The following is a 15,530-nucleotide window of genomic DNA, read 5'->3' on the forward strand; positions in this document are numbered from 1 at the left end:
AGTACTACTATTTTCCTCCCTTGACAAAATCCATGCCAAATTCAACTTCATTTAAAAAATCTAGATCACGAAGACCTTTGATTTTGAAATTCAAGGTATTTGGGGTGTAATGGACAGTAATTCAGATATTGCCAAATTCATCAAAATTGGGATGAAGTATATTTAGTTTATCATTTCTGCTAGTTTCATGAAAATTTTACCACAGAATTTTTTTTATAACGCTTTTATACTTCTACCCTGTTTGGCTTCATTTCCATTAATAAACAGTTACCAGGTGCATTCTATATTCCAGTTGGAAGAATCAACCCTATAATAAGTATTTTTTTCTTATATGATATTCTAAAAGAGAAATAAAATTGTTTGCAACCTCATTTCAATCATATAAGAAAATGATGACACCAAATGAGTCAATACTCAGTCAGCAAGAAATCATTTTTAAATGGAAAATACTGATTAGTTGTATTCCCAACAAAACATAATATACACAGAACAATAAAAAAGGATTATTATTTTCAAGATACATGCATACATGAATATCATAAAAGAAAAAAATTGTAATCACACTGTAACCCCCCCCCCCCTTCCCACAATGAAAAAAGTCCATCGTGCACTAAAATCACTTTGTCATCCCTATTAAGGATTATGATACTGCATGTCAACAACATTTATCAAAATACTTCTAATAATCGAATATACAGTCCCTGAAACGTTCTTCTTTCCCACTTGAACGGTGAGCGAACGGTGAACGCACGGTGAGCGAACGGTGAACGCACGGTGAGCGAACGGTGAACTATAGTATATATGCGTAGTGACATCCAGAATTTACAGGTGTTCATGTATGGCTTCAAACTTTACGAGCTTGATCGTTTGGGATACCTGTAATTAACAAACACCCCCGAAAGGAGTCAAGATACATGTAGATGCAGTAAACAAACAATACGGACGGTAAACCCTGTGTCAACACCTTAACACTCCTAACAATATTAAATATTCCTACTTAAATTTTGCGTCATTCATTTGTCGCAGCTACATCGACCCGACGAAATAAGCCCAGAATTTATGCACATGCAAGTGCAAAATTTACTATTTTTATTATTTATGTGACCATAGATTGCAGTCAGATCGTGCAATATTTGTATTTATTATATAGCTAATAAATAGTCTAATATAAAATCTGCGTAAAATCTAAAGAATGTTAGCGTTCAATATCCTGAGAATTTATTGAACGCTAACTTTGCATTGCGTAAATTGTATGCGCCCGAAACATTCCGAGTATGAGCGTTCAATATTGACGTTACCGTAACGACGTAAACAAGCCAAAATGGCAGACGACGGTCCTCCGAATCTGACAGAGCCGGTATTTGATATTTACTTAAGCAAAATGTTTTACTGTACATAAATTATGATGTCCCCATTTACAAAATCAGTTTGCTTCATGCATTAATGACGGATTAAATATTGAACAGTTAAGAAATGCATGCTGTTATTGCACACTGCCAATATTGATGAATTCTCGTCTATTTTGGAGTAGTTTGAGTTAAAAGGGATATAATTTAACAACTAAATACTTTAGCTATATAATAAAAGGGTTATTGAACTTATATAGGTGAATATTGGCACTCGTTGGCTGTCAAAATGCACTCGCAAGCTCGTGCATTTTCACAGCCAACTCGTGCCAATATTCACCAATATAAGTTCAATAACCCTATAATATTTGATGTAGATAAAACTGTTTATTGTACTGAACTACCCGTAGAATGCAGAAACGTACAAGATAAACAATTACATCTTTGCATTTAGGACAAATGTTACAAAAGTTTCAAATTTGGCAAGAGTACTAAATATCAGTTTATTGACAATGTCTTTCATAAATATAGGTGTAAAAATAGCTACAACAGTTTGACATTCTGACACGTACATACGGTACAATGTACATTATGTAGCATCGTTTGTTTTTATTTTTCAAAGTGGGGGGGGGGGGGGGGGGGGGGGGGGGTGACTTCTTTAAAACTCTTGTCAAGCAATGCAAAATAATTATAATAATTTGTGCTTTTGCCCGAACTTGTAAATGCTAAATCGTGAACACAGGGGAAGAGGTTTTCATTACCTGAAACTGCCTTATTTTTTGTACTTGGGTTAAATTCATAACAAGCTCTTACATGTATATTCGTCTCTCATTTAGAAGTTGTTGTTTTTTTTTTAACAAAAGCTCAAATGAACCTTTCGGCATTCACAGTGGATAATCCTGACATTTTGTACTTCAAAATTAAATTTCTGATGTAGTAAAAGGGTCTCCTTCCACTCTTACGCACATGTTAAATTTTCATTTTTGCCTTGCTATCAAGATTGGTCCTTTCACTTTGGTGTTCCGAATGACAATGAAAAGACTGAACGATGAACGAACGGTGAGCGCACGCTGAACGCTTTGTGAACGGTGAACGAACGGTGAGCGCACGCTGAACACAAAACTGTGAACGGAGAGCGCACGGTGAACGCACGCTGAACGAACGGTGAACGCACGGTGAGCGAACGGAAAAATGGTAAAGTAGAACGTTTCAGGGACTGTAAAAGATCATATTCATTTGACCTAGACATATGACCTTCATCTATGACCTTGACCTTAAATATTTATAATCCAACTAATGGCGACTATGAATGAAATGAAAATGATATGCACATGTTTTATTACACATTAAGCCCATATATGTGCCTCACGTGAATTTCACGTAAAAAGAGCATCAAATGTGAATTCACATTAAAAAATTTCATGTGAATTTCACATGATTTTCACATGAATTTCACACATAATTCACATAAACTTCACGTGAATTTTTTATATCAGGAGATAAATAATATATAAAATTGATGTGAATTCTAATAATCTGCAAATTATTTAGTCATGGATATAGATTAACATGAAGAAAACTCAAGGCATTTGATCAGGATAATTTAAATTTTATTTGTGTTCACTGCACATTGTATATTCTTTGTTCTTCTTTCTTTTAATCTCTGAAATAGAAATATTTTTGTATAAAAGAATAATTGAAAGAGTAGTCTATATGTATATGTACACTGTCAAATTGTAATAAACTTTGCAAAGTTTGTTTGGACTCCCCCCTCCCCCCACACACACACACACAGAGAATTGGATTTCAAAACTAAAGTAGGCATAATTGTCCAGTTCATAATTGTAAAAATGTAACAATGAAAATATAAACTCACAGAGGAGCTTTTGATATCTCTCAATCCTCTTTTCTTCCCTGGCCATCAGCCTTTCCAACTTCAATGGATCCTGGTCCTCCTCCACCATCCTTCTGAATGTCTTAAATTCAGACCAGAAATCCATTGAAGTGGAAACCTCACTTCGTCTCTTCTTGAACAGCTTTCGTTCATGGCAGAAGGCTCTCTGAAATGATTAGCACTAATGTAGACAAATTACATAAAAAACCCTCTGCAAAACATGATGGTCCTCACTTGAAAATTGAGAGAGGACAACTTATGTGCCCTACATATCACAATAATTTTCAAATAAAGGGGCAAAACTCCTGCCAGAGGGGTTGAAATGGATCAAAATTGCAACATGATCTTGAATGATCCACAAAGAAGCTACATAGCAAGTTTCAGCTTGATATGTGACAGAGAAATAAACTTAGAAACAGAAAACCCCGAAAGGACACCCAGACAGACGGACGTATATACATCACTGTATCATAATATGCCACGTCTAAAGACGGGCGTGTAAAAAATGAATTGTTAATTTAGTTATTCACCAAAACAACTGTAGTCTGTTCAATCTGATTGTTCAGGACTGGGGAGAATCCCTGGAACAACTCTTTCCCCAGGTCCTGAACACTCAAATTTCCAGCGTCCTTTTTCCCTGACAGCAACTGCAAAAAATTTAGTTAAAGAAGTAGGTACAGTTTCTATTGTCATCTGGCCCAGAAAATAGATGATTTCTGCAGGGGTCCCAAAATCTGGCATTCAAATAAGGAATATATAAACAAATTAAAACTACGTTTAATTTGATCCGAAATTGCTTTGTGTTGTATGACAGGAGCGTGAAGTTGGCATAAAATTGACAAAAATGCTAAAATCAATGAAAATTTTCATAAATTCAGGGTGTTTTCCTTTCAGAAAACATACAGCCCATGCGTCGAGCAAATTCATATTCAAATACATTTTTCGTCTTCTCTTAATACACAATATATATTAATTGCATTTTGCTCGACGGATGGGCACACCTTTTCCTAAGCAATAATCTGGATCAAATTTAACAGTTATCAAACTCTTTTTGAAGAAAAGGCGGAGAAAAACTCTTATTCATGACGTAATAATGCTATAAAATTAGAAATAACTTTGATTTAAGTTGAGATAGTATACTTGGAATGTATTTAACTTATTCAAAACACAGATCAAGCTTGATTCAAGCACATTTAAATCAGAGAAATTTTTTGGGCCTTTTTATGTATACAATTGTACCTTGTTCTTTGATTATCAGTTAGTTGTATGTTAACTTTAGATTTGGTCCAAATCACAGCTAAAAGAATTTGATATCAAATATGTACAAACCTTTACTTTTGTTTGTGATCGGAAGTCAACAAACTTCCTTGCTGCAAATTTGTTTACACTTCGCATGATCACTGGCATGTCCGCCTTTATTCCTAGTCTGTGCACTAAGGACACCACTTTAGCCTGGAATTTGTTGTACATGTATAATTATTTCTTGAATTTCATCTTGTGGATAAAAAAATGTAACATTTAATATTTACAAGAAATGAATTAATTTATTGTTCAAAATTTATATTCTTTGAGTATTCATTTAAGAACAAGGGGCCCATGGGTCACATTGCTCACCTGAGCCCATATTTAAAGATTTTTCTTTATATTCGCATGTAAAAATTTGATCCCTACTGTGGCCCCAACCTATCCCTGAGTACCATGATTTTTACAAACTTGAATCAGCCCTATGTAAGGAAGCTTTCATGTAAATTTCAACTCTTTTGGTTCAGTCATTCTTGAGAAGATTTTTAAATGATCCCACCCTATTTTTGCCTTTTTGTAATTTTTTCACCCTTCCTTTGAACAAACTTTAATCCCCTTCACCCAAGTATGAATTTTACCAAGTTTGGTTGAAATTGGCCCAGTAGTTCTGGAGCAGAAGTAGAAAATGTGTAAAGTTTACAGATGGAGAGACAGCCAAACAGACATATGATGTACAGCAGGTGATCAGAAAAGCTCACTTGAGCTTTCAGCTCAGGTGAGCTAAAAACATTAGGATTGGTTATGGACTTCAATTTTTAACGATAACAAGTGTTATGGTTCCATTGCATGTAATAATAATCTGATTAGGATCGGATCTTTGATCCGCTCCATTATTGTTATGTGTAGCGACACCACTCCCCTATAATCAGATTGCATGTAATAATTTTAACAGACTTACTTTCAATTCTAAGTCTGCGATGCTTCAAAAAACTTTGACAGGAAATGCAGTCTTCAAGAATTCCAGCAGGGGAGCCTACAATTAACCATAATAAAAGTTAATAATTGCAATTATACTGTATATTGTGAAAAACAAATATTAATAAAACCTGTCAATATATGTAGATATTATTTTCAAATTCATACAACAGATCAATACACAATGAAGCCAAAATCAGGTTTTCTTTGATGCACAAATCAAACAATTTTTTCAGGCAATTAAAATCACCATAATTTCAACAAGGCATTGAATGTTAAATGATAACGTTTTCTATAAAATTAATTGACTTTGGTCAGTTAGTTATGGATATATAAAAGACCAAGTATATAATACACAATACAGTGTTAAGAGTTATATCTCAATATCTCCATGACGAATTTCTTACAAGCATCACTTTTGCCATTTAACCCTTCTCTGAGTTCCCTCAGCTCTTGCACTGTGAATAAGTTAATGTTTATCAACATTGAACAACAACAAATTATACAATTTCAAATTAAGATTCTTAATTGATATTAATGGTATTTTTCTGATGGGTGGCTATATGCATGCATTCTTATCCTTCCTCCACCTCATTTCTAACTGAAGACTATCCTTTTATTTGAAAAAAATCAGTATATGCACCCAGGGGTGCATGAGCCGAGTTGCATGGGATACATTGTAAAGCCAGGAATGACGTGGTATATTTATAATTGTGAAGAACTAATTTCAGTTTTAAACTTTTCGAGTTACTGTCCAGAAACCATATTTGTCTGAAGTTTTCAATCTATATTCGGTCACTGTGACCTTGACCTTTGTTCTCCAAAATCAATAGGGGTCTTCCTTACCTGGTACCCAACAATATATCAAAGTTTCATTTGATTTGGATTTAAACTTTCGGAGTTATCATCCGGAAACCAAATTTTTCTGAAATTTTCATTCTATTTTCGGTCACTGTGACCTTGACCTTTGACCAGTTTTCTCCAAAATCAATAGGGGTCTTCCTTACCTGGTACCCAACAATATATCAAAGTTTCATTTGATTAGATTGTAAAATTTTTGAGTTATCATCCGGAAACCAATTGTTGACGCCCGCCCGCCCGAATCACCAAACCAATAGCCGAGTTCAACTTCGATGCAACTCGGCTAAAAATATTTAGAAAAATGGACAGGTGGATGAAAATATTCAGAAAATCAAATGAATGGACATATGAAATGCATGATCATTATTAAAAATGTACACATATATGTACATCAACCACATAGATTACTTTTAAATCCTGATTAGTATACAGCTGGTGAGCAATACACTTGTACTCACAAATTGTGTGTAGCAGCTTTGTGTTTTCTGCACAGCCCCTGCATGTTGCAATAGAGCCCGATCCATCATTGACTGGAGGCAGCTGTGCATGCAGACTCCTGGGACTCGAACATGTCCTGGCTACCCTCATCACTTTTTTGACTGTCCTGAATGAAGAATTCAATGAAAATTAACTTTAAAAGATCATCACATCTAAATCACTTTTTAAACAAGAGATGTTTGTAAAACACATATGCCCCCATGGTGCAAAATTGAAAAGGGTTATACACCCACATCATTTAATTGAGAGTAGTATCATCAATTCAAAGTATTGAGCAGACAATATCTTCCTATGTCAAGAGTGGATTGACCATGTGACTTAAGAATCAATAGGGGTCATCAACTCATGAAGATGTACCAGTGTACCAAGTTTGATGTCTGTCAAGCAAAGGGTTCTCAAGATATTGAACGGACAGTATATTCCTATGTCCAATTTGACCCTTGACTTTTGACCATGTGACCTTAAAATAATTAGTAGTCATCTTCTCCTGAAGATGTACCAGTGTACCAAGTTTGATGTCTGTCAAGCAAAGGGTTCTCAAGATATTGAGCGGACAGTATATTCCTATGTACAGTTTAACCCTTGACCTTTGACCACGCAACCTCAAAATCAATAGGAGTCATCTTCTCCTGAAGATGTACCAGTGTGCCAACTTTAATGTCTGTCAAGCAAAGGGTTCTCAAGATATGGAGCAGACAGTATATTCCAATGTCCAGTTTGACCCTTGACCTTTGACCATGTGATCTGAAAATCAATAGAGGTCGTCTTCTCCTGAAGACGTACCAGTGTACCACGTTTGATGTCTGTTAAGCAAAGGGTTCTCAAGATATTGAACAGACAGTATATTCCTATGTCCAGTTTGACCCTTGACCTTTAAACATGTGACCTCAAAATAAATAGGGGTAATTTTCTCCTGAAGATGTACCAGTGTACCAAGTTTGATGTCTGTCAAGCGAAGGGTTCTCAAAATATTGAACGGACAGTATATTCCTGTCTAGTGTGACCCTTGACCTTTGACCATGTGACCTCAAAATCAATATTGGTCGTCTTCTCCTGAAGTCGTATCAGTGTACCAAGTTTGATGTTTGTCAAGAAAAGGGTTCTCAAGATACTGAGCAGACAGTATATTCCCATGTCAAGTTTGACCCTTGACCTTTGACCATGTGACCTCAAAATCAATAGGGGTCATCTTCTCTTGAAGATGTGCCAGTGTATCAAGTTTGATGTCTGTCAAGCAAAGGGTTCTCAAGATATTTAACGGACAGTATATTCCTATGTCCAGTTTGACCCTTGACCTTTGACCATGTGACCTCAAAATCAATAGGGGTCATCTTCTCCTAAAGATGTACCAGTGTATCAAGTTTGATGTCTGTCAAGCAAAGGGTTCTCGAGATATTTAACGGACAGTATATTCCTATGTACAGTTTGACCCTTGACATTTGACCATGTGACCTCAAAATCAATGGGGGTCATCTTCTTCTGAAGATGTACTGGCGTACCAAGTTTGATTTCTGTCAAGCAAAGGGTTCTCTAGACATTGAATGGTCATTATATTCCTATGCCCAGTTTGACCCTTGACCTTTGACTATATGACCTCAAAATCAATAGGGGTCATCTACTCCTTAGGATGTACCAGTGTGCCAAGTTTGATGTCTTTCAAGCAGAGGGTTCTCAAAATATTGAGTGGACATTATATTCCTATGTCCAGAGTAGATTGACCCTTGACCTTTCACCTTTTGACCTGAAAAACAATAGGGATCCTCTTCTACTCATAACTAACCCACATATGAAATATCATTATCATCAAGTGAATGGTTCTCAAGATATTCAGCGAACAACACATGGTCTACAGACCGACCAACCGACCGATAAGTGCAAAACAATATGCCCTCTCTTTTTCAAAAGGGGGCATAAAAAATCTTTACAAAAGTAGCACTAAGTTGATATATAGTATTATAAATTGGACATTACTACTGGATGAGTATTTTAAAAAAAATTACCATGACTGTTAAAATTGTTCTGTAGAATTAAATGGCATTGTAGGTTCATTAATTAAGTGTGGAGTTAAATGATGCATGGATTTATAGATCTATACAAAGACATGTATGCAAAAAATATTTGGTCACTTGTATTATTATGTTAAATTTTCATTATTATTAATATCATTTTGTTGTTGGGAAAAAAAAGGTTTTAAACGAAATATTTAGAAAGTCTTTGGGAAAGATCTTTATGACCAAGTACTGTAGTTTTCCAATGTAATCAAACTTGGATCAACCAAAATGGCAAATATCTACACAACAATCATAGTTCAACGGATATTTGATAAGATTGCGTACTTAGATCCACACCCCATTTTTGTTGTAGGCAGAGCGTAACGTATGTTAAAAAGATATATCTTAAAACAAAGTGATATCTCTTAAAGCTAGAAAGATATCTCTCAAAGAGAAAGAGATATCTCTCTAGCATAAAGATCGAGTTATCCCTATCAATGTAAAAAGAGACATCTCTTATACTTTGAGAGATATCTCTCTAGGAATTCTTAGAGAGATATCTCTTTAAGTGAAGGAGATATCTCTCAAAGTAAAAGGTATATCTCTCAGGGTAAAAGACATATCTCTGAGAGTAAGAGATATCTTTTTCGCTTAAAGAAATATCTCTCTAATTGAAAGAGATATCTTTTAAAGTATGAAAGATATCTCTCTAAGTGAAAAAAATATCTCTCAAAGTGAAAGATATTTCTCTACGTGAAAGAGATATTTCTCCAAGTGTAAGAGATATATCTTTTTTAGAGATATCTCTTGGATTTAAAAGATATCTCTCATTTTAAAAATATATATTCAAATTGATGTCTTTCACTCAAATGGTTCCTGGACAATTATAATCATAAATATTTTCAGATGCTTGATCATAATGAATAAAAAGACTAGAGTAACCATTAAGGATTGTAAAAGAGATGCCCTTCCTGAGCAACCTTTCAATGCATACATTCGTGAAACCGGTGAAGGAATGGAACACTTCAATTTATTGATGGAAGGAGTAAGATTTTTTTGTAGTCTTCTAATGATTATTACATGAATTCAAACCAAATCGTTATACTTGAAGTGATCATCATTTATAATTAATCACACAACATGTTTATACATAGTGCTAATAATTTTATCATGTTTATATGAAATTGCTCCATTTTCATGACAATTCAGAGTTTTAATGATTAATGTTAAAATCCAACAGAAGAAATCAGAATTCTTTGAAACTAGTCCTCTATGGAAAGGAAAACCCATTGTAAAACTACCCCATAACATATTTGCTGATGATTCATCAGCCAATCAATCGAGAAGATGGGCACCCATGTATGGGATACAAGCTCAAGCTTCTGGACTACCTCTGACAGAAAAAATGAGGAACAAGAACACATTTTTTCTTGCTGCATCAGGGCTCGAAATTAGCAAGTAAATACTTGCAAAATGCGAGTACATTTGAAAAATAGCTAGTAAATATAGTGGACACTCGAAAATTTTAGCGAGTGGTGATTTACAAACTATGATCGTATCGTATCCGTTTTATATGGTAATGCGCCATTTGCTTTTCTTAAACTTGCACTCTGAATCATACAAACGCTTACATGAACCACCGATTTCAACAACCGTTTCTATCCGGATTTTTCTTTTACGATTTTTAAAGAAACTCGGAGTCAAACAAATGCTTTAGAGGTCGGACATCACAATAGACATGTGCCATGAGTACTGTTCACTTATAGGGGTGATTAAATTGAATTCTAAGTATGAGGTTTTTGTTATTCATTTATCTAAAAATATAAAAGTAGGATTCTATGTTTTACCGAGTCTTCCGGTAGTCATTTTTATCAGAATCATGAGAATGTCCTATCTAAATTTAATTTATTGTCATATTGAGGTTGGGTTGTATTGATGACACGAGTGCTCTGCTCACTGCGTAGACGATTATCAAAAAAGTTCATGGGGCTCGTGATCGTGCTGCTTATAAAACCACGAGTCCTGGATTCGCTTTGAAAAATCACTAGTGACAACTCTGATGTGGCATGGATCTAGACCTGCGGTAAACAGGTTGTGGATTAGAGGTGCGATAATCAAGAGACCTAAACATTGCACCATATGACTGACGTAACTTAGTGTCTTGTCCAAACAATGCCTGTTGACCCACAAGGTTCAGTAATGAATAATGATGGGGAAAATCATTGATTAAAAAAACATGAAAAAAGAGCACTGCTTCATTATTTTTATTTTAGCTTGTAGGTTTTCATTTTAGCCTGTGGATTTTGAACCCACAGGCTAAAATTAGCCTGTGGTAAAAAAAAAAGTTAATTTCGACCCCTGTGCATCAGAAACAGTCAGCATGATGGATCTGATGAAACCCATTTGTGAAGACTTGAGACTTTGTAAAGAGTATGAAATAATTGTGATTTAATTATTCATAAAGAGTATGGGAAAAAATTGTGATTTCTTTATATTATGATTAAGAAAACTGTTTTAGATAAGGGTATATGTTTTGATATTACAGGATAGGGATAGATGCTTATGATGCTTTGCTGAAAAGGGAAGTAACCCTTACATCATAGATTGATGTCATATTAGCAGATTACCAAATGATGAGTTTGGTTACCAACCATATGGGACCATCAGCCTTAAAATTCTGTCCTAAATGTCAGGTAATATTTTCCTTACTAAATGATGTAATTTACTTGTGGATTCGAAGATTATACCCTTTAAAGTTTTGCTATATTTTGAATTGTAATCTCCAGGCTGACAAGTCTGACCCATTTAAAATGTGGCAGTTGAGAACAGCAACTGGGACTAAAAGAACTTTGGAAAGACTGAAAATCAATCCAAGTTGTGCCACACAAAAACAGTCAGGGATTAAGTTTTATGAAAACTGTTTATGGGAGCATATTGATCCACATAGGTATCATTGCAGTTACGCAATATCATCCTTCTGAGACACCGATCTCTGTCCTTCGCTGTCAAAGTATAATCGTGCACAAATTCTTTCTCGTTCACAATGGACGCAGATCAGTTAATTTTTTACTGTGTTGCACACATTTTTGATGCGTCGGACAAAAATTTTACTGAGTCGGAAAAGCAGCCAAAACACACGTGGAAAACCCTCCTGATTCGTGTATAGCTTAATGACGTGGCTTCTAATTATATATTGTACCATGCAAATTGATTTTCCTGGCCTCTAAGCGCCATGCTAAGGTAACAATGCAAAGGCACTTTAGCTAAAACGGTTTCATATACATATTCTTATTCAATTTTAGATTTTGAATCACTTTAATTATTACAGACGCAGATTCAAATGGGAATTTTAACTGAAGAATGACCTGCATCTGTGTCTCACTTTCCCCAAGAATGAGGACAAAAATATCACCCTTTTTATACATATTTTATTCACTGTTCAACGAACTGTATTTCCGGGGAAAAAAATGCAACTGCAGATATCAATGTTATCCCCGTGCTAGATCGGTTGCAAAATTACGACTACTTTAAACACCACTTGACTACAGCAATGCATAAATTCGCCTATAGGTGGCGATAAACCGGAAACATGATGACGAAAGCAAAATCCAACTGGCGGCAATAAGCGCTTAAGCTACGCTTAGCGCTTAAAAATTAAAAAAGAAAAATCAATATATGCACCCAGGGGTGCATAAGCCGAGTTGCATGGGATACATTGTAAATTCAAGAATGATGTGGCATATTTATAATTGTGAAGAACTAATTTCAGTTTTAAACTTTTCAAGTTACTGTCCAGAAACCATATTTGTCTGAAGTTTTCAATCTATTTTTGGTCACTGTGACCTTGACCTTTGACCTTTTTTCTCCAAAATCAATAGGGGCCTTGCTTTGCTGGTATCCAACAATATAACCAAGTTTCATTTGATTCAAATTAAAAAAAATTTGAAGTTATTCTCTGGAAGCTAAATTTTTTCGGAATTTTAAATCTATTTTCGGTCACTGTGACCTTGACCTTTGACCTATTTTCTCCAAAATCAATAGGGGTCTTCCTTACCTGGTACACAACAATATCTTTAAGTATCATTTGATTCCGATTTAAACTTTCTGAGTTATCATCCGGAAACCAAATATTTCTGAAATTTTCATTCTATATTCGGTCACTGTGACCTTGACCTTTGACAATTTTTCTCCAAAAGCAATACGGGTCTTCTTTACCTGGTACCCAACAATATATCAAAGTTTCATTTGATTCGGATTTAAACTTTCGGAGTTATCATCCGGAAACCAAATTTTTCTGAAATTTTCATTCTATTTTCGGTCACTGTGACCTTGACCTTTGACAATTTTTCTCCAAAATCAATAGGGGTCTTCCTTACCTGGTACCCAACAATATATCGAAGTTTCATTTGATTAGATTGTAAACTTTTTGAGTTATCATCCGGAAACCAATTGTTGACGCCCAACCGCCCACATCACCAAACCAATAGTCGAGTTCAACTTCGTTGCAACTCGGCTAAAAACTAAGATAAGATCACAAGAACAAGTAAGAACAAACATCAAATAAAACAAGAGGTACTGTGAGCAATGCTCACTAAGAATACCCCCCCCCCCCCTTACCCCAATCTCCCAAAGGGTGTTGGTAATAGGTATCAACTACCTCTTTTCTGAGTGTAAAAAACAAATGGCATGACAAACCGAACCATATTGCTACTTCGATGTCCAGTGCACGTGACCTTTGACCTTTTGACTCCAAAATTGATAGGGAACATCTTCATCCCATGGGTAGTCCATATGTATGATATGGTGACTGTAGGTGGAAAGGATAACGCTTTAGAGCCCGGAAACCATATTGCTACTTCAATGTCCAGTGCACTTGACCTTTGACCTTTTGACCCCAAAATCGATAGGGAACATCTTCATTCCATGGGTAGTCCATATGTATGATATGGTGACTGTAGGTGGAAAGGATAATGCTTTACAGCCCGGAAACCACTGCGTCTACAGACGGACAACCCGATTCCAGTATACCCCCCCCCCCCTCCCCCGCAACAAGATAAAAACAAACATGAAAATTACCTGGGAAATATACTTCCGACCCTTATTAATGAAAGCTGATGTGGCCATCACTCGGAAATCCAAAGATTCAGAGTTTCCGTAATTTTTTCCAACATAGCAACATAAAAATAAATTGAAAACTATAAATATCACAATAAAAGAATAAATCTGAACGTTTTCTACTATACAAATACATAAACTACAAGCACGTGCACAAAATTCAAATCAATATCCTGAGAAGAATTATCATTAAATAATTGATTGTTTAAAATCTCAGGTGAATATTAAATGTCCAATACAATGATTCATTGTTGCATTACACACACTATTAAATTCATACATAGTTATTTACCAAGCAGAAGATGTGGCAGCAGACTGAAATTGGAATAAGGAAGTGCTCTCTCTCTCTCTCTCTCTGTTCAGTTCACTATCTGCAATTTGGTCCTGGATGTCTGTGTTGGATGAATCAGGCTCATGGGGAAATGTAGCAGTTTTTGAACTAAAACAAAATATACCTTACACTATACCCAATAAATAAGTATACGCATAAGCTTTTTACACATTTAGGCATGAAATATATTCAATATAATGAGAAAGATCTTACATCAAGAAAAACTTTCTTCAGTTCTATCATTACATTGATTTTGTTAGAGATTATGGTATTTATAAGTGTTTTGAAACAATCTTGACATATATTTATTTGCATTAAACATATAAAAGCACTCTGAATCAACAAACCGTAAGGTTGGAGAAGCATCAGGCATGAGTCCAACACCCAAGTCATCAATAATGGTTCGCATTTGTGCAGTGGCTTCTGTCATTTCTTCATGTGCAATATCCCTTTAAACAACACATTTACCCCTAACATGTTTGTATACATGTATTTAGTTGTATTAAATTAATTTTACAGTCTGATGTAAAATATATTCAACTTACTTCAATTCTACATTATTCAGTGGCAGCTGTTTCCATTGATCGCTTAGCAACCTCTTCAATTTTCTGCCTTGCTCAACGTTCCATAGACTTCAGATTATTTTGGTCAATGGGTTTTATATTGAGTGTGGGTAGAAAATAATTCACCCTGTTTGGTTCTCCTACGCTGTCAATCATGGCTATCATTAAAAAAAAAACGGCTGCACTATTTTTCATATATCACTAGTTGTTGTTTTTTAATTTATCTAAAAAAAAATCAATATGAAATATACTTACAAGTACCAAGCTTTGTGTTGGCAACAAAACAAGACATGTCCCTTTTCTTCAGGTGATGAGTTTTCCCGTATGGAGCAACATTCACTTGTCCACAATCAGGGTTCATGCATTTCACATATAAATACCCCCTTAGTCCTTTCTTCATTTCACCGATAACATTATAAATTGTTAACGGTACTAGATCTAGTCTGCAAAATTTACACGTTTTCAAAGTAGACAACAGGACATGAAATTCAACAATGCGACGTCCCTCCCTCCATCCGATCCTGTCGACATTTTTTCCCAAGATCACTACACCTAATAGCATCACAAAGATGTTCGGAGAAATAATCATGGTCTACATGATATGTTGGCTTTGATTTTTTACACTCATATAGTTCAGTGTTCGATTTTTTCCTTCCGATGCTGCAGAACCTGCCTTTATCGGGACTTCTACACGCCATTTTTCCCCTTCTTTAT

At 35.3% G+C, this 15,530-nt stretch overlaps 2 protein-coding genes across 3 annotated transcripts in view; both read right to left on the reverse strand.

Moving 5' to 3' along the window:
* LOC130052807 (uncharacterized) overlaps positions 1–15,530 on the reverse strand; it is a 56,207-nt gene that overhangs the window by 18,850 nt on the left and 21,827 nt on the right. The window lies entirely within an intron of this gene.
* On the reverse strand, positions 2,938–14,968 carry LOC130052810 (uncharacterized). 2 transcript variants are annotated; one of them, XM_056158853.1, is made up of 7 exons: positions 14,601–14,968; positions 14,215–14,361; positions 6,777–6,922; positions 5,441–5,515; positions 4,570–4,692; positions 3,223–3,406; positions 2,938–3,009 (listed from the first exon to the last, which is right to left on the reverse strand). In XM_056158853.1, the coding sequence occupies exons 1-5, from the start codon at positions 14,681–14,683 to the stop codon at positions 4,688–4,690; spliced, it is 456 nt and encodes a 151-aa protein (XP_056014828.1). In that variant the 5' UTR covers positions 14,684–14,968; the 3' UTR covers positions 2,938–3,009; positions 3,223–3,406; positions 4,570–4,687. The 2 variants fall into 2 exon arrangements, 1 of the variants encoding a protein (XP_056014828.1); XR_008801197.1 differs by lacking the exons at positions 14,215–14,361; positions 14,601–14,968 and adding an exon at positions 13,884–14,021.

Source organism: Ostrea edulis, chromosome 3 (assembly GCF_947568905.1).
Source record: "Ostrea edulis chromosome 3, xbOstEdul1.1, whole genome shotgun sequence".
Lineage (NCBI taxonomy): Eukaryota > Metazoa > Mollusca > Bivalvia > Ostreida > Ostreidae > Ostrea > Ostrea edulis.